This window comes from Manis javanica, chromosome 12, assembly GCF_040802235.1.
Source record: "Manis javanica isolate MJ-LG chromosome 12, MJ_LKY, whole genome shotgun sequence".
In the NCBI taxonomy this organism is placed as follows: domain Eukaryota; kingdom Metazoa; phylum Chordata; class Mammalia; order Pholidota; family Manidae; genus Manis; species Manis javanica.
Window position 1 is genome coordinate 58,590,079 of NC_133167.1, and position 23,348 is coordinate 58,613,426.

Here is a 23,348-nt window from a genome sequence, read left to right on the forward strand (position 1 = left end):
ACCTGCACACGTTGAAGTATACTGGTCCAGAGGTTGTACTGCCCTGGGGAAACCATAACCTAGACATTCACAAGCCCTGGGCTGTAATAGTTATTTCACTTCTGTGGGTCTCAGTTTAGCCATCTATAACATGTGGATAATTATGAAGCCTAATCCATGCAGTTGTTGGGAGGATTAAATTATACTGAGTATGTAGTTGACTCATAATATGGGCTCTATTCTTATAAACTATTACTCCAAACTCAGGCCAATTCTGAGGACCAGGCACCTCCTCAGATCTTGGCAGTTACCTGGATAGCAAGCTGTAGCTTATGCTGGAACACAGCAACACCGTGCATTCTGCTCCCAGTAAACCTCTGACACTTGGCAGCACCTTCATATTATTGCTAATATTAGTTATTGCTTGAGGCTGAAACATTGGTTTAATTCATATTAAGAGTTCTTTCTTTGAATATTTACTGCATTGTAAGTATCTGCTGTCTCCCACTTATGAACATGTTGAGTTACAAAAAGTTTATTTGTATGTGAGTTGTTTATAGTTTGAAATGCACTTTTTGGATAGAGGCAACGTTTTAAGAGAGGTTGGGTGCCCAGGCTGACACAGTAAAAGGCAGTTAAGTGGGAATCCATTTCCTAGGCTGGAGGATCTCAGACAAGCAAAGCCCCTCAATTGGGACCAGGATCCACCTGTTCGTCTGCCCAGACGTCACAGCAGGTGGGGGTTGCGGGCAGGGTTGATGGCTGGCTGTGGCATGTTCTTCATCTAAGAGGGAAAGAAAATGAATATCAGGGGAAATGTTTGGTGGGCCCCAGCTTCTAGTCACCATCTCAGAGGGGAGGGGCATGAATTCAGGTAGAGACTGCCACTGTCAGCATGATTCAAACCTTCTGGGGCCTTGGTCACTTCCCTATGTTCCATTGCTCTGTACTGATTAGAAGGAAGTGTCTTAAAACCAAACGCTCTTGGAAGCCCACAAGGCAGAGGGATGAATGGGGATTACATTCCACTCTAAAGCCAGTAAAGGTCTAGGGATAAGTGGCAGGGAGGGTGGAGGAAACCCTGAAGCATAAAGTGGGAGGTGTCCATCATAAAGAGGAAAGGATGGGTCTGTGTCACCAATCTCCCAGACATGGTGTTTGTGAGAAAATATGCTGACTCCCACGGAGCATGGAACACATCTCCCAATGTTGGTAACTTAGGAGAAGAAAACAAATGGATGAGGTCGCTTGAGGCTCACCATCAGTAACTTTCAGTATCCAAATCTGCAGAAGTGAAGAATCTTACTTTGGTTCTCAACCTTGGCTGCATATTAGAGTCATGTGGGAAAAACTTTTAAATACCAATACCAAGTTCCATCTCAAACCAGTGACTGTAGAATCCTGGGACAAGGCATCAGAAGTGTTAAAGCTCCCCCGGTGATTCCAATGAGCAGCCACCTTTGAAAATAATTTTAAATACTAACCACTCCCACATGTCCTAAACTGAAGAATAAAGTGGTATGGCCCCCACAGCACTCTGGAAGACTCCAAACTTGAAGCCTCCTACCCAAATTCCCATTTATAATTAAATGCCCCCTCTTCCAAAAAATCTGGGACAGAATTTGCAAACAGATTCAGTGAAGCTGATTATTCACATTATGATTCTATTTACTAAGAAAGTTAAAACAATTTCAATCAAAGTGTTGATTAAGTATGATGGCAAAATATCCCAAACATTTTATGTGCAAATTCAAAGAACATCCTGGAGATTAATTTGTCCTGCCATGTGCCAGACACTGTGCTGGATGCTGGGGATAAAACCATTACAAATACAGCTATAGCCCTGCCAAAATGGTAGCTTAGAGCTAGTGATGATTGCGTGGGTTAGTTGGGAAGCTGCTGGATATAGACTGAGCTCCTGACCAGCCAAGGCCCCCCAAGAAACAAGGAGTTATGCCTGTGAAGACTGAGTCACCTGTTTTAAAGCATGTTTTCTTGGTTGCAAATATCAGCCCCCTGAGTGCAGTATTGCTCAGTGGGTGCAGCAGCATCCTGAAAGCTGAATCATATTTGCTAATGAACATAAGTCTGCTTGAGTGATGTCATCAGCAATGCCTGTGGTACATGCACCTTTCCTACTTTGGCGGGCCAGCCTGAGAAGTGACTTGGTGTGTGACTGTGCACAGAGCTACTTGCTCACCCTGCCCCTAGGATAATTGTCACTATTACTTATTGTCTCATTAAATTACTTGGAATTAGGCCTCTGCTGATCTGCATTTTAGGAGAGACGATTGGTGGCTGCTGTCTTCAGAGAAATCCAGCCATGTGATTAGTGTGTCTGCATCAAATCTCTCGCTTCCCAGTTGCTTTAGGAGCTTAGGAACGGAGTGTCTCACGGTACTGTAAGTATGTCGTCTCTTTCTGCTTTGACAAGGTTAGTGTCTCTGGTGTCTACTAGCACAATCCCCAAGCTTCCTGGAACTTGTATCATTAACCATGCAGTGGGGTCTGACTGCAGAAAATGCAGAGCACTTTAAGCAGGCAAAAAGAGCCCAAGTCTTGAAAAAGTCTGTGCATGGAAAACAAGTGGCTTTAAGTGATTCTGTTATCATGTCTGACATCCCATACCTCTCTCCTCTCCATCTCTGCAGAGGATTCTAGCTTTGTGAAATATGTACCCCCATCTCCTGGCCCATTCTCCACAAAGGCCCCACATACACATTATGATCAATCCTGATGCTCCTGGGAGCTGCAAATTTCTGTAAAGATGTTCCTCTCTCAGAGAACTGCAGATGAAAGGAAAAAATATATGAAAGACAGGTAGCATATGGACTAAGCAGTTGTCAGAAAAGTCATATTTTTACGGTATCAGAGCTCTTTGCAAGCACTTGTTCATTGAGAGGACAATCTCATGGGCTAAGCACATCCTAGACAAAACCAGGAAGGAAATAGTCTATTAGTACAAAGCACGGGCTTTTCTAGTCCACACAAGCAAGCACCAGCATCCTTTAAACAAGGTCAAAGCAATTCAGGTATTGCTTCTGCATGGTTGTTAAAGGTCTGTAACTGGTGACATTATTAAAACATTAAAACTACTGGTTGAAAAACATCATGTCCAACTTGTGAAATAAACTCCATGGAGTTGTGCTGGTCTCTGCCTGTTTGCTGTCAGGGCCATTCCTTGCCCCTCCCTTGCTCTGCTCTGAACCATAGGGAATTAAGGGTCCACATCTCTGAGGGCCTAGGCCCTCCCCCTCCCCACCCAGTGTCTGGGCAGGTCCAACTAGAGGTAGGCTGGCAGCAGGGAGAAGTCAAGGTGTCTCAGGTCGCCTCTCCTCAGCACTTCACGGCACCATCTCTTGCCATACGCACCTTCCTTTTGTAGTTCCAGCTCCTCCTGGAACAGCTGAGATCCACTGGGTGACCCCGAACCCCAGGCTACTCCAACGACACCACCTCCTCTTCTTCTCTTCCCCCCAACCCTAGGAAGACAGGTATCTTCCTGTACTTACTCATTTCTAGGTTGTCTCTGTTGGGCTTCTCAGCATTTCTGTCACTTAGGTAGACATTTCCTTGTGACAGATTTTTTGTTTTGAGGTACCTAGAACAAATTCTGTTTCACCAGCTGACATAATATTTTACTGTTGTAATCAGTCATGTTATTTATGGTAAACCTACATCTGTGTAAAAAATGGATAACTGTTATGGACTGAATTGTGCCCCCTAAAATTCATATGTTGAAGTTCTAACCCCTATTACCTCAGAATGTGACTTTTGGAGAGAAGACCTTAAAAAAGATAGTTAAGGTAAAATGAGGTTTTAGAATCTCCTCCTAGGTGTCCTTTTAAGAAGAGATTAGGACATGACATAGACACAGAGGGAAGACAGCCATCTACAGAGCATCTACAAGCCAAGGGAAGAAGCCTCAGAAGAAACCAACCCTGCTGACCCTTGATTCTAACTTGTAACTTCTAGAACTGTGAGGAAATAAACTTCCATTGTTCAAGTTGAAAGGAAAGGAGCGACACACAGCAGCAATTCACCGGAGAGTTCCGCTTTATTAGGGAAAGGTGCTGGGTTATATAGGAAGGGGCATGGGGTGATTGTGGTGTTACTTCTACGGGGCTGGTGGCTGTTGGCTAGGTGCTGGGATTGGGAGGGGGGCGAGAGGTGATTGGGCTTCAGGTGGCACCGACGGGAACCAAGGACCCCGAAAAGAAGCCGGAAGTTTGCCATCTTACTGGTGGGGACCCTTCATTCCCCCCTTTCTCCTCTATGGGTTTGTGGACGTTGCTTTCTCTCTGACTGCTTCTTGCTGAACAGGGGCGTAGAAGGGAGTGAGGGTTTGAGGATTGGGAGGAAAGGGTTGATAGGACTCCCCACAGTAAGGATGAGTAGATGTGGACTTCTTCAGGTTTGGAAATCAATGAAGGTTCCCGGTAACCATAGGTCGAGGACCTGTTGATTCTAATGGTGGTGCCAGGAGGATATGGGTGCCAGAAGCCAGGCGTCTGCGGCCATTGTTTCCAGGAACAGTTTCCAGCGGAGAGAGGGGTCCATCTCAGCGTGTGGTGAGGAGGTTACGTGAGGGTGAGGGATCTTCTGTGGCCGGAAGCTGGTAATTCCTGAGTAAAAGCTGGTTGAAAGCTTGATTAGAGATTTTTCTGACTTGGGATTTGATGAACTTTATTATACAGGGTAAGAAGAGACAGACGAGAAGAATGACTATTATGGGGCCTGCAATGGGCCAGAGCCAGGTGAGGAGGGGGTTTGTTAGTATTGAAGAGAATGGGTTGGAATTGGAAGCAGAGTGGAGACTGGAGGCAAGGTCGGTGAGTTTGGTGATGTCAGTTTCTACAATGCTGGATTCGTTGATGTAATAGCAGCACTCTTCCCAGAGGAAGACGCAGGTGCCGCCCTTCTCGGCTGTAAGCAGATCTAGGGCCCGCCGGTTTTGAAGGGTGACTTTAGCTAGCGAAGTGACCTGTCTTTGGAGAGAGGCTAGGGAATCGGCAGTGGATGTCAGGGCCCCCTCAAGTTTGGCGTCGAGATCTCTAACTGTCCATAGAGAGTGACCCAAGGCTCCTCCCGAAAACCCTGCCCCAATGGCTGAGGTGGTCAAAGAGATACCGACCATGATGGGAAGGAAAGCAGCCCTTTTTGTGCGCGAGGGCAAGGGAGGTTGGAGCTCAAGGAATTCTGCCATGCTGTAAAGTGTCAGCTGTGGGATTAGGGTGACGAGAATGCAGGGTGTATCAGAGTTGAGAGGCAGTGAGTTGAAAAGACTGCCATTACACCAAAAGAAGTGTCCCGGTTGTGTAAAAGTCTTAGAGCCAGAGGTAGGGGTGTATATAGAGAGGCAGTGAAGTGCGCTGGAGGGGGGTGGAATTGGGCCTACACAGTGGTGCATGGTGAGATTATCTGTGTTTTCTGGTTCCCATAGGGGTATGTCTGCCAGGGGGTGGAGGGGTTGTCCTTCTGCATGGAAAGAGTAGTTGGAAATATTGAGGGGAACGGCAGCCAGCAGTGGGCGCTGTAGTGATGCACACAAGAAGCAATTGGCGGTGTTGAGGGTGTGGTTGAGAAAGATGGTGGTGTCTTGAATGAGCTGTAGCCAAGAGTAGGAGGAATAAGAAGATGAAGAGGTGCCATCAAGAGTTTGGATAATGACTTTCTCAGAATGTCTGATATCTGATGCAACTTGAGAGATCTGGGAGCGAGAGGGAACATACTCTCGAGAGATATGAAGGGTACCGTGGGGGGTCGAGGACCCCTTGTAGTAAACTGAGGCTGTTACTCCAGCAGCCCATCGAGAGTCCAAGGGATCTGGGATTGATAAGGAGAATGAGCCGTTGGGATATTTCATGAAACGGTTGGAGGAGTAATACTGTGGGTGCTGGAAGTCACCCATGTAGTGAATGGCGCAAGACCAGTAGGGACATCCCCCGTAGGTGTCTTGCCATCGCCTGCAATAGGCTTGTCTTTGGTCATAGAGGAAGCAGAGATAGGGAGAATAAAGGTAGCTGTAAATGAATACTTCGGTGGAGGGAGGAAAGTGGAGGTACAAAGGCTCAGAGCAGCCTTTCAGAGGGCAGTCTGATGTGGCAATGAGGGCAGTAACTTTTGTTTGATGCTGTGTGTGAGTCTGCCTGACTTTGGATCACCATACAAAGGAGGGTGGGGCGGCAGGGAAGACAATAGGAATGAGGAAAAAAGCGAGAGAGCAGTAAAGGAGGAAAAAGTCATGATTTGGGTATGGATGGCAAAGGGGGTGCACGGGAGATGCGGAGCTTCAAGGGATCAGAGGGATGAGGCGTGGTAGACTAGACAGCGTCTTGGGCTGTATCCGAAGGACTCTGGATTGTGACTGATGGGTCTTGGGTGTCCAGAGAAGGTGAGTCTTGGGTATTTGGTTTCAACCTGGAGATATGAATCCAAGGGGTGACAGAGTTATCAGGCAGTGAGAGCTTGGCGGCCGAGGAGGTGCAGAGAATAACTGGGTGTGGACCTTCCCATTTCAGAGTGAGAGAGGGCCGATCCTCTGGTGGCTTATAAAACACTAGTTGGCCGGGCTGTAAGACAGGAGGATTTTGGGAGGCGGATGGATCAGGAAGGAGCCAATCCTGATATTTCCACAATTCAGTGCGGAGGAGAGAGAGTAGTGGAAGAGCTATATTGGGAGGAATTGGTCCTTTGTGGGAAGGGAGCCCCGGGGGTAGAATCGGGCGGCCGTACATGATCTCAAAGGGCGACAAGAAGGAAGGTTACTTTGGGAGGGCTCGAATGCGGAGTAGAGCTAAGGGAAGTAAGCGAACCCAGTCAAGGTGTAGTTCTAGAGATAGTTTGGTCAGGATGTCTTTTAGAGTCCTATTGGCTCTTTCTACTTTTCCTGAAGCTTGTGGTCGATAAGGACAATGTAAATGCCAGGGAAGCGAGAGCGACTTGGAGAGGTTCTGGATAATTTGGGCAGTGAACTCAGGGCCATTACCTGATTGGAGGGAAGTGGGCATCCCGAACCTAGGAAAGATCTGGGTGAGGAGGATAGAGGCAACCATGGACGCTCGTTTGTTAGTGGTAGGGAAAGCTTCGACCCATCCTGAAAATGTATCTACTAACACGAGTAGGTATCTGGTACGTCGTACAGGGGGCATGTTAGTGAAGTCTATTTGCCAATCTGCAGCGGGGACATTACCCCTTGCTTGATGAACCGGGAAGGGTCGGGCTTTGAGGGGGGTATTAGGGTTAGTGCGTTGGCAGATGGTGCACTTGCAGGTGATTTGGTTAAGTAGGGTTTTGTCTTCAGGAGAGAGAGGAAAAAAAGATTGCAAAAAATGGATCAAGGATTGGGGGCTGGGATGGAACAGGTCATGTAAGAAGCGGAAGAGAGACTCTTTGTCCTGGGAGCAGAGGGAGTCTTGTGATAAGGCTAAAACCGCAAGGGCAGATGGATTGTTGTCTGGTGCATTTTCTGATAGGGCAACTGACCGGGCTACTCTGTCGGCTTTGTTGTTACCTCTTGCAATGGGGGAGTCATCTTTTTGATGTGATTTGCAGTGGACTATGCCTAGTCGGTGTGGGAGTTGTGAAGCCTCTAGAAGTTTAGTAATTAAGGCTGAATTAGTTATGGAATTCCCTTTTGTGGTGAGGAGGCCTCGTTCTTTCCATACTGCCGCGTGAGACAAGAGAATGTGGAATACGTACTTGGAGTCAGTGTACAATGTGAGAGACGTGTCCCGGGCCAGAGTGCAAGCTCCAAGCTCTGGTGGCTGCAATGAGTTCAGCCTGCTGATTGGTTGTACCAGGGGGTAGGGTTCATGCCTCAATGACATCTTCAAGGGAGACTACTGCGTATCTTGAGTAGTGGGTGCCCTCATGTTTAAAGGAGGACCCATCAGTAAACCAGATGAGGTCGGAGTGTGAGAGGGCTCCTTCGGAGATCGTGGAGTGGCATGGAAGGAAGTTGTGAAGGGCTTCCAGGCAATCATGCAAGGGAGTATGAGGAGAGTAGGGCAGAGGAAGAAGAGTGGCTGGATTCAGGGGCGGGCAGGGGAGGAAAGAAATGTTTGGATTTTGGAGGAAAGAGGACAGTAAGGTCAGGAGTCTGGAGGGAGGGAGAGTCTGTAAACTTTTGTAGGTTAAGAGATCTTTTAGGTGATGTGGGGACAGAATGGTAAGGGGCGCTCCGAATGTTAGTTTATGAGCTTCTTTCTGCAAGAGCTGTCCAGTGGCTAATGCTCGTAGGCAGGGGGCCCATCCCCGAACTGTGGGGTCTAATTGCTTAGAGAGATAAGCTACTGGGGCAAAGAATGGGCCATAATATTGGCCTAGGACTCCTAGAGCTTGACTGGACCTCTCATGAATGTATAATGAGAAGGGTTTTGACAAATCAGGGAGATGGAGAGCTGGAGCTTCTACAAGGGCTTGGCAGAGCTTAATGAAGGAGTGTCAGGGTGAGGATGATAATGGTTCTTCAGGGGGGCCCTTGCTGAGGTCGTATAGGGGTCTTGCCAACAGGGAGAAGTAAGGGATCCATACTCTAAAATACCTAGCCAGGCCTAGAAAGGAAAGGATTTCTGTCTTGGTTTTGGGAACGGGCAGGTCAGAGAGGAGCCGTTTTCTGTCTAAGGTAATGGACTTTCTTTGTTGAGACAGAAGGAATCCAAGGTAAGTGACAGAAGGGGAAGAGATTTGAGCTTTGACGGGGGATACTCGGTAACCTCTGGAAGCTAGAAGGTTAAGTAGAGACGCAGTGTCAAGTTGAGACTGTTCCCATGAGGGACTGCAGAGTAGAAGATCATCTACATATTGTAATAAAGTTGACTCGGGGTGATCATGGTGAAACTGTTTGAGGTCTTGAGCTAGGACTTGTCCAAAAATATGGGGACTATCTCGGAAGCCTTGTGGCAAAACTGTCCAAGTAAGTTGTACAGAATGTCTGGTGTATGGGTCTGTCCAGGTAAAGGCAAAAAAATCTTGGGAGGAGGGGTCTAGAGGGATAGAAAAAAATGCGTCCTTGAGATCTAGGACTGAGAAGTGGGATGTGGAGGCAGGGATCTGCGATAAAAGGGTGTATGGATTTGGAACTAAGGGATGGATAGGGACAATGGCCATGTTGATGAGGCGAAGTTCTTGAACAAGGCGAAAAGATCTGTTGGTTTTTTTAACAGCTAATATGGGGGTATTAAATGGGGAGTGAGTGGGTCTGAGGTAGTTTTTGTTTAAGAGATCTTGAATGAGGGTTGGAGGCCTATGAGGGCTGAAGTGGTTAGGGGGTATTGGGCCTGATAGATATACTGAGAGGGGTCACGTAATTTGATAGAGGCAGGGGGACATAGGGCCACGGAGGGGCTTGTAATATCCCAAACTTTGGGATTTACAGGGTGTATAAGGGCGGAACCGGAGCTTTCATTGGGTAGAGGGGGGTTGTTGGCTATGAGGGCCATCAGAAAGGGAGTACTGGGGGCTGTGGGAGTGGATATAGTTATGGAAACGTGGAGGAGGGAAAGGATGTCCTGTCCTAGTAAAGGGATGGGACACTGGGGCATAACTAGGAAGGAGTGGGAGAAAGGTATGGGACTGTCTAGGATTGTGCATAAAAGGGGGGGGTTTTAATGGGAAAATCTGTTTACCTCCTACCCCGACTATAGGAGTAATGGCTGGCATGGTAGGGCCCCGGTATTCTCGCAAGACTGAGAAGGTGGCTCCTGTATCTAGGAGGAAGGAGATGGGGCGACCGTCTACTGTTAAAGTAACCCTGGGCTCCTGTTTGGTGATGGAAATGGTCGGGCGAGAAGCCCCCGGGCCCCGTCAATCTTCTTCTGCCAGCCCCACTAAGGCGGGCTTAGGATGGGGGTTGTTCATCCAGCCTCCCCTTCGGGTGGTTGGGCAATCAGACCCCCAGTGGCCCTTTTTGTGGCATCTGGGGCATGGGGTGGTAGGAGATCTGGGGGAGGGGCACGCCCTTGACCAATGTCCCTCTTTTCCGCACTTGAAACAAGCTCCTGGGGGGGGCTTGTCTGTAGAGGGGCGCCCAGGTTGTGGTTTTATCAGCTGGGCCAACATCTGGAAATTGGCCTGATCAGCTTTTTGTTTACGGCGTTCTTTCTCCTCTTCTCAGTTATGGAAGACTTTAAAGGCTACTGTTAGGATCTCAGTCTGTGGGGTAGCGGGGCCCTGTTCTAACTTTTTGAGTTTAGCTTTAATGTCGGGGTAGCTTTGAGCTAGGAAGTATGTCATAAGGACCTGTCTTCCTTCAGGTGTTTCTGGGTCCAGGCTTGTATACTGTAATAGGGCTTGAGTGAGTCTGTCTAAGAACTCGGAGGGGGTTTCGTCTCTCTTTTGAATTATGTCTTGGAGCTTTTGAAAATTGACTACTTTACGAGCTGCCTTTTTCAGACCTGCTATTAAGCAGGAGGCAAAAATATCTCGAGAGTGGAGACCCACGGCGGTGTTATAATCCCAGTGTGGGTCTTGTTCGCGGACAGCAGTGGGGCCAGGGGGACAGGTGGGGTCAGTCCTGTGGGTTTCGGTAGCATGCGTTTGGCCGAAGTCCCAAGCTCGTCTACACTCTTCAGGGAGGAGAGTATTGGCCAGGAGCATGAAAATGTCATGATGCGTGAGGCTGTAAGACTGGAGGGTCCATTGTAACTCGCTGATGTATGTCGTGTGATCAGTGGAAAAGGAACCTAGGCGTTTCTCTAGTTTGGCTAAATCTCCTAAGGAGAAAGGGACATGAACGCGCACAATGCCTTCGGATCCTCCTACTTCCCGGAGGAGGGCGATAATTTTGGGAGGCCCTCGGGACCGAGTCTGAGGGGGACTGAAGGGTTCTGACTCAGTCTGTGTGGGGGAAACAGGTGATGGGGGCAAAGCCGCGATAATTTTGGGAGGCCCTCGGGCCCGAATCTGAGGGGGCAAAGACGGATGAGGCTCTTGGAACTTAGTTAGAGGGGGGCTGAAAGGCTCAGGCTCGATTTGTGGGAGGGGGGAAGGTGAGGGGGACGGAGGAGGAGGGGGTGAGGTGCAAGAGGAGATGGTAGAGGAGGGGGAAGGGAGAGGATGGGTGGCTTCTGCGGGGGTGGAGGCGGCAGTGGTGGCGGTAGAGGAAGGGGAAGGGGCTATTGTAGGCGAAGAAGGGGAAGGGAGAGGACGGGAGGCTTCTGCCGAGGGGAAAGAGGCGGCAGCAGCGGCGGAGGGTGGAGGGGTTGTAGGAGGGGGATGGGCCGAAGGGGGAAGTCTGTATGGCGGAGGCTCGTAGGCCGGGTCAAAGGTAATTGAAGAGGGACTGGGAGTGTGTGGAGGGGAGGGAGACGGCTTGCACGCTAGGAGAACTTGGGGCGGGGAGCAGGTGGTGCAGAGGCTGGGATTTTGAGCTAGGAGGCGAAAAGCTTCGATATAGGAATCTCCTTCCATTTTTTCAGGCGCTGGCAGTAGTTAAAGAGATTGTGAGTGATGTTAGGATCAAGAGTTCCCCCTGCGGGCCATTGGTTGTTATTGTCTAGGGGGTACGTTGGCCAATTTTGGGAGCAATATTTATGGAGAAGTTTTGGTTTTATATCAGGCGTCAGGGAGAGGGTAGCCAGATGCTTAAGCAGGCATTCAAGAGGTGAACTTTCAGGGAGGAATGAGGAGGCTCCCATGGCTAAAGGACAGAGAAGGAGACAAACAGGGGAAGACGAACGGAGATCCTCGGACTGGAAGCAGACCACAAGGAGACAAAGGGCGTCCCCGATGATCCTTGGTGGCCTGCGGAAACTCATAGACGAGTCGGAATTTCTTAGGAAGTGTGGGTCGTCACCCAGACTTCCCTAAGAAGGCAGAGTGCCGGAGTCACGAGGTACCTAGCGCTAGGCGTTTTCGGCGGACGGAGCAGAAGGAGGAGGGGGGAAAAGGGAGCGTTCTCATCCACAAAGGAGTCACCTCGTTTATGGCTGTTGGAGGGGGGTGCCTGAGAGTCTGCCGCAGCCGTGAAGCCCTGAGGCGGGAATTTATGACTGTCGGAGGAGGGGCCTGAGGGTCCGCTGCAGCTGTAAAGGCTTGAGTCAGGGATTTATGGCTGTCGGAGGAGGGGCCTGAGGGTCCGCTGCAGCCGTGAAGGCCTGAGGCGGGGAGCGTTCCCTCCTCGTCCCCGAGCGTCAGGGCCTTGCCGGACGATCACGGTCAATGGCACTGCGATAGCTCGGGGAAGAGTGGCCCATCCCGGGGAAATTTTGCTTAAAATGTTTCAGGCCTGAGGCGGGGGTTTATGGCTTTTGGAGGAGGGGCCTGAGGGTCTGCCGCAGCCGTGAAGGCCTGAGGCGGGGAGCGTTCCCTCCTCGTCCCTGAGCATCAGGGCCTTGCCAGACGATCACGGTCAATGGCACTGCGATAGCTCGGGGAAGAGTGACCCACCCCGGGGGGAAAACTTACCTAAAGGCCAGAGAGGAGTGGTGAGTGTGATGAGCCAGCACCGGAAAAAGAGGACGAGGGCAAGCTGCTGCTGGTGTTGGGGTGAAGACGGGGCCCAGTTGGGGTGTCCCATCTCCCAGATTTCGGCACCAATGAAAGGAAAGGAGTGACACACAGCAGCAATTCACCGGAGAGTTCCGCTTTATTAGGGAAAGGTGCTGGGTTATATAGGAAGGGACATGGGGTGATTGTGGTGTTACTTCTACAGGGCTGGTGGCTGTTGGCTAGGTGCTGGGATTGGGTGGGGGGCGAGAGGTGATTGGGCTTCAGGTGGCGCCGGCGGGAACTGAGGACCCGGAAGAGAAGCCGGAAGTTTGCCATCTTACTGGTGGGGGCCCTTCACAAGTCACACATTCTCTAGCTTACTAGTACAAGTAAATGAATACAATTGCTTATCTCTGGAACATGGGGTGAACTAGTGAACTCTAACCCCCAGTATCCTCATCCGTAAAAGGAGGATAATTATAATACCCAGGTTATTATAAAAATTCACTAAGAGAAGCTTAATATAATACCTGCTGCAGTGCTCAATAAATGGTATCATTGGAAATATTCAAGTACAAGTGTAACTCAAAACACACTTATGTAACATCAACTCCTTAGGGAGGTCTTTATGTGGGGCTGACTGGCTAATGTCTCCACTCAGATTCTTGCCTGGATTCTCTTGTCATGTCTCATGTTCTGCTGCTTTAGTAATTGCAAAGAGTTCTTTAGCTCTCTAATCTAATCATAAATGCATAAACATTATGCCTCAACTACAAATTCAATAATTTGTTTTTGCTCTGGCTGTTGCCATTTCCATTTCTGTTCCTTGTTGCTTCTGCATAAATCCATTCAAGGAAGGGATTGCAGTGTGACTTTTCTGGAATGCCTATGACTACCCACTGGGTTTGGTTTGGGTTGGTCAGAAAAAGCTTTCTCACTGGTTGCTGCCTAAAAGGCTCTGTCCCAGGACTCAAATGCAGATTCTTTAGCATTGTTGCCTACAAATATTCACACCAGGGAGAAAAGGAACCACCCGCCTGGAACCTTCTGCACCTGCAGCTCAGCTCATCAAATCCCTGGGTAACAGCTCATCTATGTTGGCAGCTGCAGCCTCCCTATTCAGCCTCTTTTTCACTCAGCTCTTCTCCCTTTTGCAGTGATATGTCTTAACAATTTGGGATCCTCGGATTTCCTTTTCTACATTGGTGTGAATCCCATTATGGTGCAAAAGACTAATTGCTTCTCTTATTATGAGGATGTTTGTATTGTCACAAGCCATTTAGCCTTTAGCCAAAGCTCTAACAGTGTAATTTGGGGGCAGTAGGCGATAAGTAGGAAAATTGGGCCACTTTAAGTAGAAATGCTACTTTTTAATCAAATGATGATGAAAACACTAGTTAAAAATCTAAAGGAAGATAATGCTTGGTTTTCCTTAGCTAAAGTTTCAGGAGAATAAGAATAAAAAACAAATGGTGATCCCTTACAAATAAGTATTTTTGATGAGGGCTTTCCCCCCATGGTAAACACAAGCTTCCTTCTTATATATACATACAAATTTAGCATTACCAAGTTATCATTAAATGTCTTCTAGATGATTGATACTCTATAGTACTTCCCAGCTAAAGAAACAAAAAACATAAGGTGGAATATAATAAAATAAAAGAATTCCAAAGCATTTTGATACACTTTATATTTTAAAAGTAGAAATTTATCATCTTGTGATTTTTAACCTCCCAATGGTTAGTTGCCATATGGTACTAATTCGGCCTGTGGAATGTGAAAAATGAATGTTAACTCTTGAATCACAATCACTAACCTTATAGCCACACAGAATATAATGGTTTTCTCTGTACATCAGTCTCTGTTTCAAGGACCAGGTGGTTTCTGCTAAATCTCTAGCCCTCTATTAAATAATTTGCCTAATACTGGGAAAGAAAAATCCCAGCATTCTGTTTCCATGTTGTTTTCTCCACTTCCCCATTGATGTTGGACAGAATTGATTCTGCTCCTTCTGTCTTGGTCTGACTTCAGTTACCTACGGACCAGGGTCCCTTAGAGTTTTCCCTAGCTTGTCAGAATCCTTTGCCACTGGACTGCAGGCTATATACCCTAGCCAGATTATTTTTTACAGTAATACTCAAGAATAATAGAGTTACTATTTAACAGTTTGCTAAGCAAACTTACTTGGTAAAATAATGAAGACAAATATAAACCTACTTATACAGCTCTGAGGAAAGTCCCAAAGATGATTTCATTTAAAATTTACAGTTCAAACATGCATATTGCTAATAAGGTTTCAACTATGGATGGATTAGTGCCTTGTGTAGCTTTTTATTTTTGATTGGCATAGGTTTTCCAGAGTCTAAAGGGAAGTTTTATTGGATGTTGCAAAAATCAAAGCAAAGTGCCTTCTCCGGCAGCTGGGGCACCCCCGTCGCCCCCCTGCTCACTCTCCCTCTTTCTCTTTCTCTTCCCCCTCTGCCTTCCTCCCTTCTCCTCTTCCTCCCCTTTTCTCCATTCTACCAGAGATATGGTTTGATATGTCAGCAACAACTGAGCAATCTTAACATGATATATGAACTCTAAAAACATTAAATCTGAGAAAACAACACATTTGCTTAGTTAAGAGGACAAAGGATTAAGAAAAACATCCAATGTTGTGGCTTCCAGTAGTCATGAAAGTTAGCATGTGGCTCACAGTTCTAATAACTTATATAAGAACATTGATTGTCCTTTTGCTGATAGGCATGGTCATTCCTTGAATGGCATACAAGCCTTGAGATAGTTAAAGAATCATTCAGTAATTCAATATCAATTCAATTATCAGCATGTTTTAAAATACATCAGATACCAATAAAAGTACAACATCATAGACTTGTGAGGGGTCAGGAGGGATTGCTGGGCTCCTAATGTATGCCCCACACTGATGGAGTATTTTTTTTCTAATATCCCATTTAAATCTTATAACAACCTTCAAGATATATTCTCTTGTTCTCTTTCCAAACATGAGAAATTGAAGCATGGAAAATCAAAATAAATCAATGTCTAAGGCTGGCCTCCTTGGCCTCAGTCTGGTGGACCACCGCCAATATGTTTCAAGGCTTAAACACTTTCAGTGGATTTTCCTGACCATTAAAACAAAGCCTAAATGTATCACCAAGTTTTTCAAGGTCCTTCATGATCTGACTCCAAGTTACCTTCTCAAACAGCAAAAATCACCACTCCTCACCTCAAACTCCACTCTCAGCCACATGAACTTCTTTCAGTCCTTAAATACACCATGCCATTTTTTGCCCCCAGGATTATGCTCACGCTGTTCTGCACTTGGAACACCCTTGAACACACCTTCACTGTCCTGCCCTATGACCTGGCTAGTTCTTGCTGGCCCTTCAGATCTGAACTTAGCATCACCCCCTCCAGAAAGCCTCCTCTGACCCCCAAGCACCTGGCAGGTCACACTCTGTTAGATCCCCAGCCCATCACAGTGCTGCACACAACTGGCTTGTAATTGCCTGCTTACTTGTCTAAATCCCTCTCTTGACAGTAAATTCTGGGAAGGCAGGAACTGAGATTGTCAGGTTCTCATGGTATCCCAGCTTGTCTTGTATAGAGTGAATAAAGGTTTCTCAAAGGACTAGATGATTAAGAAAATGACATTTGTACTTGGAGAACTTTGTTTTAACAACAACATAACAGCAATTTTGTGTCACCTGTTTCCAAAAGCAGACTATTTAGGATGGCACTGTGGCAGTGTGGGGAATGTTCAAAGCTGTAGGCAGTGTGGCTTTCTGAACACCCATTTTACTTGATAAGTAATTTAAAATATTAATGTTTGGTAAAATACAGATACATTGTACAGACTAACACAAAATGCTTATGAAGTTTTATAATAAAATACATGACTTCCAAGAAATTTCTCATTTTGAGTTAGGGCCCCAGATGCAAAGTGACGATTGCTATTCTCTGTGATGGTCAAACCTTACTTAGAAGGTTTGCAATCATCTGGAGGCAAGTTTTGAGGTGGGCAATGTCAAACTTCCAAGCCTCCAAAGGAAACTATGTACTTTAAGGAATATCTGAAGGCAACAATTTTGCTTAATCTAGAGAAGACTAAACAAAAATATAAAGACTACCTTCATCTGGTTTGGAGGCTCTCATATACAGGAGGGAGTGGAGGAATTCTTAGAAATGCATTTTAGAAAAAAAAAAACCAGGGCCACTGGGCAGAATAGCCCAGATTGAGTTCAGTTTGAGAAAGAATCTCTAGGTTCTCTCTCAATTGTGGAAATATGGGAAATTTTTTTCTTTTAATCCTCTTTCACATGTCCTAAGTGTTTTACCATAAATTGTGCCAAGGAAGCCAATGGAATTGTTCAAAATAAGTCCATATAACCATTCATCAGGAGTACTGCAGATGAAATTCCTAATTTGTGCAGAATCTATCTTTCCTTCTAGTATAAAGATTGTACAAATCTCCAGTTTAAAAAAACCTGAATAAGCAGGGTTTGTTTCTATCTGGTTAGGTTTACCACAGAGGCAACCTGTGCAAAGCTTTCTTTTTCTTGTTTTCAAAATAGCATTAGATTAGTTGTTTTAGATTTGCATTAATCCGTACTTGGTGCAAAAAAATTATACAATGTATTCCTGTAGAAAGTGAAATTTCCCAGACCCAAGTCCATACAAAGATCTTCAAATGTTTTATACAAATATATTAATGGGATCACACTATAACTATTCTGTGATATTTTCCCCTTTTGTGTGTGTGTGTGTGTGTGTGTGTGTGATACACACACACACACACACACACACACACACATCATGGGCATCTGTGCATGAAAATACCATAGATTTTCTTTATCCTTTTAAATTGTTGCATAGTGCTCCACTGTCTGGATGTATCTTAATTAATTTAACCAGTAGAGAACTTAATTAATTTATATCAGTAGAGACTGATAGACACTTGCTTTGAAGCACTGTTTGTTGCTGTAAACACTCAATTATTTTGAATAAGCTTAATTAGTTTAGCTCCTTCTATCAAAAGATTTTCCATGAAACAGATAAGTCCTCACACTGAAGTACCAGCACCCCAGTGAACACTTAACAGTATGTTAGGGAATGTTCAAAGTCACAGGCTCAGTGTGTCTCCCTGAGCCACCCATTCTACTCAATGATAAATAATTAAGATCAATTTTTTGATAAAAAAGAAATGTCTTCGTCTTACAGAGAGGAATACAAAGTGGATACAGAACTTTATGGCAAAAGAAAGACTTCAAAGACATTTCCCATTTTGAGTTAGGGCCCCAGGTCCCCAAAGATAAGTTGACTTTCTTCTGCCATTAGGGATATTTCAGTGAAAAAATTTGAGAAGTACTTGTTTAAGGTCTTTGGAATCTTTTGAATGCCTGAGAGGATTCCAGACAAACGGAGGACAGATTATAGAGGCTGAACTAAGTTCTTAAAATAGAAATCAGCCAAGAGCTCTCAAGATGGGTCCCTCAAAGTTAATGTGAGGACACAAAGGAAAGGAGGGGGTGGAAGAGCTGAATGAGACTTTCTCAGCTTAATAGCTGGATCAAGTCCAGGCACAAAAACTGGGTTTGTGTGACAACTCAGAACAGAATAATCTTCTATGCTCACAATGGGAAACATAAGGTTATCTTTACTGTGGGCTTTTAGGGTTCTTTATAAAGGAAGTCTAGTTTTGTGACACAGTCTTCTGAAATAGTGAATTCTTAACTAGAAAGTCAAAGTTCACTCATAGCCTATTTGTTTACATTATATCACTTGAATAAAAACTCAAAAGCTCTAATGAAAGAACATTTGAAAAGACAGGCAAACTCATATTAATAATTCTATCAGTAAGAGGGTTTACCAAGCCTGATTCTGTTTCTCGACTTCATCTGGTGCTTCTTGTGCGATGGTACAATGCAGCAAGGTTTCCCATCTCCTTAAGCACCTTCAATTCTGCATATGCCAAGAACAGTTGTTTGTTACTACACAGAGATGTTTTTGTTTTCTACAGTAAGCCTGTAGAGCAGAGGTGAATTATATTTAAAAAGGAATCGTTTTGCTTGTCAGAACACTTTACATAAAACAGCCTTTAAATTCTGAAGGATTTTAGAGCTCAGCTACAATATGCGCCTAAAATAATCTAGCTAAAAGCAAAAGAACTGGTCAACAGACCACCAGCTCTTACTACTTGGAAATATTCTTTAGTGTTTAGCAATATTTAACTTATGTGCATTTATTTCCAACTGTGTTCATTTTTACATCATCACTTTAGGTTAAATAAATGGATTCAATAGAGACAAACACACCATCCATCATATTTTGTGGACCTACATAGCTGAATGTAATATTCAGTATAATTATGCTGTCTAATACTCACTTGAAACGTGTCATACATTATCATATGCTAATTGTGCATAATTAATGTTAACTATTCATAGGCACAAGATCAATTAATGAGTTGCACAGTAAAACTTACATGCAAAAGAAAAAAAAAAAAGCCTCCCCATACAAACATAAGAATGGACCTTTTATTCTCTGAGGCATGTTAAGAAGATTACAAATGAATTGACCATTTTGATATTAGAATGTATACAGTAAATAACACATATAAAAATGCAGTCACTTTAAGTCCCCTGGGAAAAACGGCAGTAATTCTTCCTCATGTGAGAAGCATGGAAAGAATGCCATTGAAAGAGGCTCAATCAATATATTATCTTCAGAACAAACAAGGGAGCTGTAGATGAGATCTGTGGATACTGTAGGTGAGGGATTCTGTTGTCATAACCACTTGGAAAATCTGGCAGGCTGTGCATCCAATTCATAAAATAAATAGTCAACCTATTATTCAGGTTTAGCTCAAATTTGGTGATCCTGAGAAAATTTGTCACTGTGGAAATGTACTGTGAACTCAAAGAAAAAGGTTCGTTTTAAGAGGCAGCTCTCTTCACAACTAAATAGAAAGCAGGGAGCTAAGCGCCTCATCCCCCAACTTTCATTAACCCTCAGACTAACAGGAAGGCTGTATACTTTACCGGCACTGTATCTTTTTACCCCTTGGAGGTACTCAACGCAAAGCCAGAATAAGTATCTTGCTTAATGTGAACACCCAGTAGTGCAAGGGCTGCTAAGAGAACCCTAAACTTCTAGCTCTAGGCTAGGCCAATGTGTCTTGCAGCTCACTTTCCCCAAGCACCCAATTTTAGGTAATCTATGCACCCCTTCACACTTTATCTATTAGCTCAACCATATGTTACTAGTTTTCTTTCTTCTAAAGGATCTTGAGTAATTCCCTGCTCTCTGCTGAAGTCATCATTAGTACTCTTGACCTGGTAGTTCTGGCTCTTGATCTGCCAGAATAGGATTGTTATTTCCCGTCACCCTTGAAACTAGGTGTGGTCGCGTGAATTGCTTTGGTCTACCAACATGAGTGGAAGTGACAAAGGACAGACTTTATGAGAAGCAGTGTGTGACTTGCCACACTGCTCTGGTGATCATTAGAAACACACATCAAGATGAAGCCTCCATCGGTCAGGCTGCCCACGCAGTCTCCTGCTGACTGTCAGTGAGCAGGAAATAACTTTGTGTTAAATCACTAAAGTTTGGGGGTTGCTTGTTATTGCAGTGTAATCCAGTATATCCTGAATGATAAATGTACAAATAAAATCTAGGCTTCTTCCACTTGACACTAAAGCCACTCCACCACCCAGCCTCAACCCATCTTTCATACACTCATTTAACTTGTTGAGAGCTCTGATGTGCCAGCAGCTCTGTTAGTTCCCAAGCTTGCAAAGATAAAAGGCTTATGCCCGCAATGGGGAGACATACATGCATTGAAATTATTACAACATGGAAATTGCTATAGTTAAATCAACATTGAGTTCTAGTAAAAACAAGAAAATGATCCCTTTATTCTTCTGTGGGATTGCCTTGGGAGTGGTGCAAAGCATTTTATGCAAAGAGTGGTCAGCACAGGAAAAGGCACAAAAGTGGTAGCAAGCAAAGCATGTTCACCAAACTGCATAGCTGAGTATGGCCAGTGCCTCTTCCCCCTAGGACATATTTACATTGGCACACATCCTTGCCTCTGTCCATGCGATTTCCCTTGCCTGGATCCTTCCAAAGTACTGTAAGGCTAACAAGGTGGGGGGAGGGCAAGCAACAAATGTGAGGAGACTCAGAAGTTTTAATTTTGCACTATTCTCACTTTAATGTGGGCCCTTAAGCTTAGAAATTTATCTCATCTCCAAGTAAGTCAATACATAAATTCAGAGTGACACTGGATGGGGTTCAAAGATGGTGTTTATTACCATCTTTGTCTCTTTAAACCAGATCACTCTATGGAAGCTCAATAAATATTTGCTAATTGAACCTAATTTCAAAATTACCTGTACACCAGAAATCTCAGTGAAGTCTTCTTGGGATGAAGGACAGTCTTAAGTCTTAAAAGCAACTAAAGTGAGGTGGGTTTGGATAGAACATAGAATCTAAGAAGCGAGGGCCTGCATTAAAACGGAAAGTGTTTTCAACTGTCTAATTTGGGAACTGCCAGGAGCGTGGTCTGGCCGAATGGCCCCAGCAGGCCCAAACACAGGTGAAGACTTGAGTAAACCAGGTAACATCTCCAGTTGCTATGGTTGTAGGCAAAGGCCCAGGGGGCCCAGCACCAGGGTTTGTGTGTGGCCTCCTGCTGCAAACCAGAGCTCCGGGCAGGGGGCAGCTCGCCAGCTGCCACTGCTGGGGGCAGCGGGAGGCTTTTCTTTTCAAAGGGTAAGAGCATGGGTCTGGTGTTTACAGCAGGATTTTTGGAACAGTTATTTGAACTGAGAACTAGCACGGAACACCACACCTTTGTCCTCCTAACTGCCCACATGAGGGACTTGTTTCCAAGTTTAAGTAAGGTGAAGTGAAAGGAAAATAGGGAACAGTCAGGAAACTGGTCTGGATGTCCCCACAGGCCCCAGCCCCGAGTCTTAAGGTGAGCCTATCACGTTTGCTCTTGAGTTTATCCTCACGTGTGGACACAGCTTTGACCAGGTAAGATCAGGAGGCTCTCCCTGCAGGGCCTCCTCCCTGCAGCAGCTTACACTTTTCTCAGAACTTCCTGAACCCTGGGTGGTAACTGTCTGCCAGCAGTTACAGTTATTGATCTTATAATTGAAATTTAAAAGGGGCTAGCAGCTGTCAGGAACGGATTTAACAGGGTGTCTCTGTTCCAATATCGCGTGCGGCTGCAACTTTGTAATTGTGCGGTGTGTTTACAGGCGTCACAAAGCAGAGGAAAGGAAGGAAGCATATAAAGAAACCCCTTGGAACTGTTTGCAGCGTTTGGGCCCCCAGGGCAGGAGGATATGTTGGCCAAGGGTCTGAAACAGTGTTGCTAAACCAGTAGATCTGTGGTTTGGGCGGCTGGGCTAAACAGCATTACCGTTTATTTTGTGCCCGTTTGATGCGTCAGGTTTTAAGGATAGCATTTTAATGTCCTTCACTACAGTTGTGCATAAAGCTCTCCTCTATTAGATCTTCGTTAGAAGCTCTAACCTTCGTTCCAAAACTGTCCTCTGCTTAATGCTTTGTTTTTCCTTTGATTTCTACAACATTTGCTGTTAATGATGCCACATCCTTGGCCACCTTTAACTTCTCTTTTTAAGTGACTCCTCGCTCTATCTTTTACTTCTAGTCTTCTCTGTCATTTTGTCTAGATTTACAGTTAAATGGGGGCAGGGGTGCTTGGCCCCTCCCCACAGTGAACAGCTAGTGAGTCTGAGCCAACAGACTTCATCCTGTCTCATGCTTTCTGGGTTTTATTCCCACCTGCTGTTTTAGTGGTCCTCTTTTGTTTGCTAACTTAAGGCAGCAGTTTCCTGTTTGTCTCCTACTACTAGTATTTTAAATGCTACCTGATAGCCAGAAGCTTTAGAAAAAAAAAGTGGAAGTGTGGAATTTGAGTTCCTCACTCCCTGTGACCATTATTTCAGAGACAGTGATTTTCTTCCTGCCTCAGTCGCCATCTCTACTGATTGCTACTCCTTGGTGGCCCACATCGATCCGTTCTCTAACTTCTACACTGTAATGTTTAGCGGGGATGATAGGAGTGATTCCAGTCAGGAAGAAGCGTTCAAAGCCTGGGTCGCCTCACCAGGCCTGTGTCGTCGGACAAGTCAGTTAACATCACTTTCATCCTTAAAGTGAGGAAAATAACAGTGTATCCCCTAAGGCTCCTGTAAGGATTGAATGAAATGACGTCCACAAAAACCCGGTGCAGGATCTCATGACCAATCATTGTCTTTTGGGCTTCCTGGAAGTCTTTTTGGAGGTATTGGAATTATTAATTCATTGGAGTACTAATGCAGAAAGCTGGCCCCTGGTATTGAGACAGGGACCATAGATGTAGTCAGAATAGGGTGAGGGCCCCCGGAGGGGGCAGAGCGGGATATTTGCAGTCAGAGCAATGTAACTACATGCAAAGAAACCCCCCCTGCTAAAACTCCATGTTAAACATTAAGTTCTAGAATCATTCTTCAGTGAAATCAGTTAATGTTCCCCAGATAAAGAAGAGTAGCACATGTTTTATTATGCTAATCATTTGTAACCATGTGTAAGATTCACTTTAGCATACTAAAAGGCCCAGGCCTATGTGCTGTCTTTCCTCCTTCAGATCTGACAAGGTGATTTTGCAAACTGAGCAACTAACTTAGCATGCAGACCCAGCTGTAGATGGCATGGTGAAAGGCAGGAAGAATTCCATCTTAAAGATAAGATTGCATTTTAACACCCAGGAAGTTCAAGAGGCAAGATTCTTTAGCAAGTAGACAATACCTCAGCCCACCTTGGGGGCTGGGCAAGCAGCCTTTTGATGTGCTCCCAGACCAAGGCAACGGTGTCCCAGAGAGAAATCAAGGCAGGAAATTCCTTACAGTTAAGTTCAT

The 23,348-nt window shown here is 45.4% G+C and overlaps 1 protein-coding gene and 1 long non-coding RNA gene across 2 annotated transcripts; both read right to left on the bottom strand.

Moving 5' to 3' along the window:
* Nucleotides 1-534: 534 nt before the first annotated feature.
* Nucleotides 535-3,918, bottom strand: LOC140844763 (uncharacterized). The gene is made up of 3 exons (XR_012123253.1): nt 3,492-3,918; nt 2,698-2,765; nt 535-763 (listed from the first exon to the last, which is right to left on the bottom strand). It is a non-coding gene; the product is annotated as an uncharacterized lncRNA (long non-coding RNA).
* A 190-nt stretch (nt 3,919-4,108) lies between these two features.
* LOC140844764 (endogenous retrovirus group FC1 Env polyprotein-like) lies at nt 4,109-18,368 on the bottom strand. Its single transcript, XM_073217757.1, has 2 exons — nt 18,284-18,368; nt 4,109-6,399 (listed from the first exon to the last, which is right to left on the bottom strand). The coding sequence occupies exon 2, from the start codon at nt 5,888-5,890 to the stop codon at nt 4,541-4,543; it is 1,350 nt and encodes a 449-aa protein (XP_073073858.1). The 5' UTR covers nt 5,891-6,399; nt 18,284-18,368; the 3' UTR covers nt 4,109-4,540.
* Nucleotides 18,369-23,348: the final 4,980 nt, after the last annotated feature.

What these genes read in the sequence shown, in the direction of transcription:
- LOC140844764 (XM_073217757.1), bottom strand. Translation starts at nt 5,890, where the DNA reads ATGGGTGACTTCCAGCACCCACAGTATTACTCCTCCAACCGTTTCATG.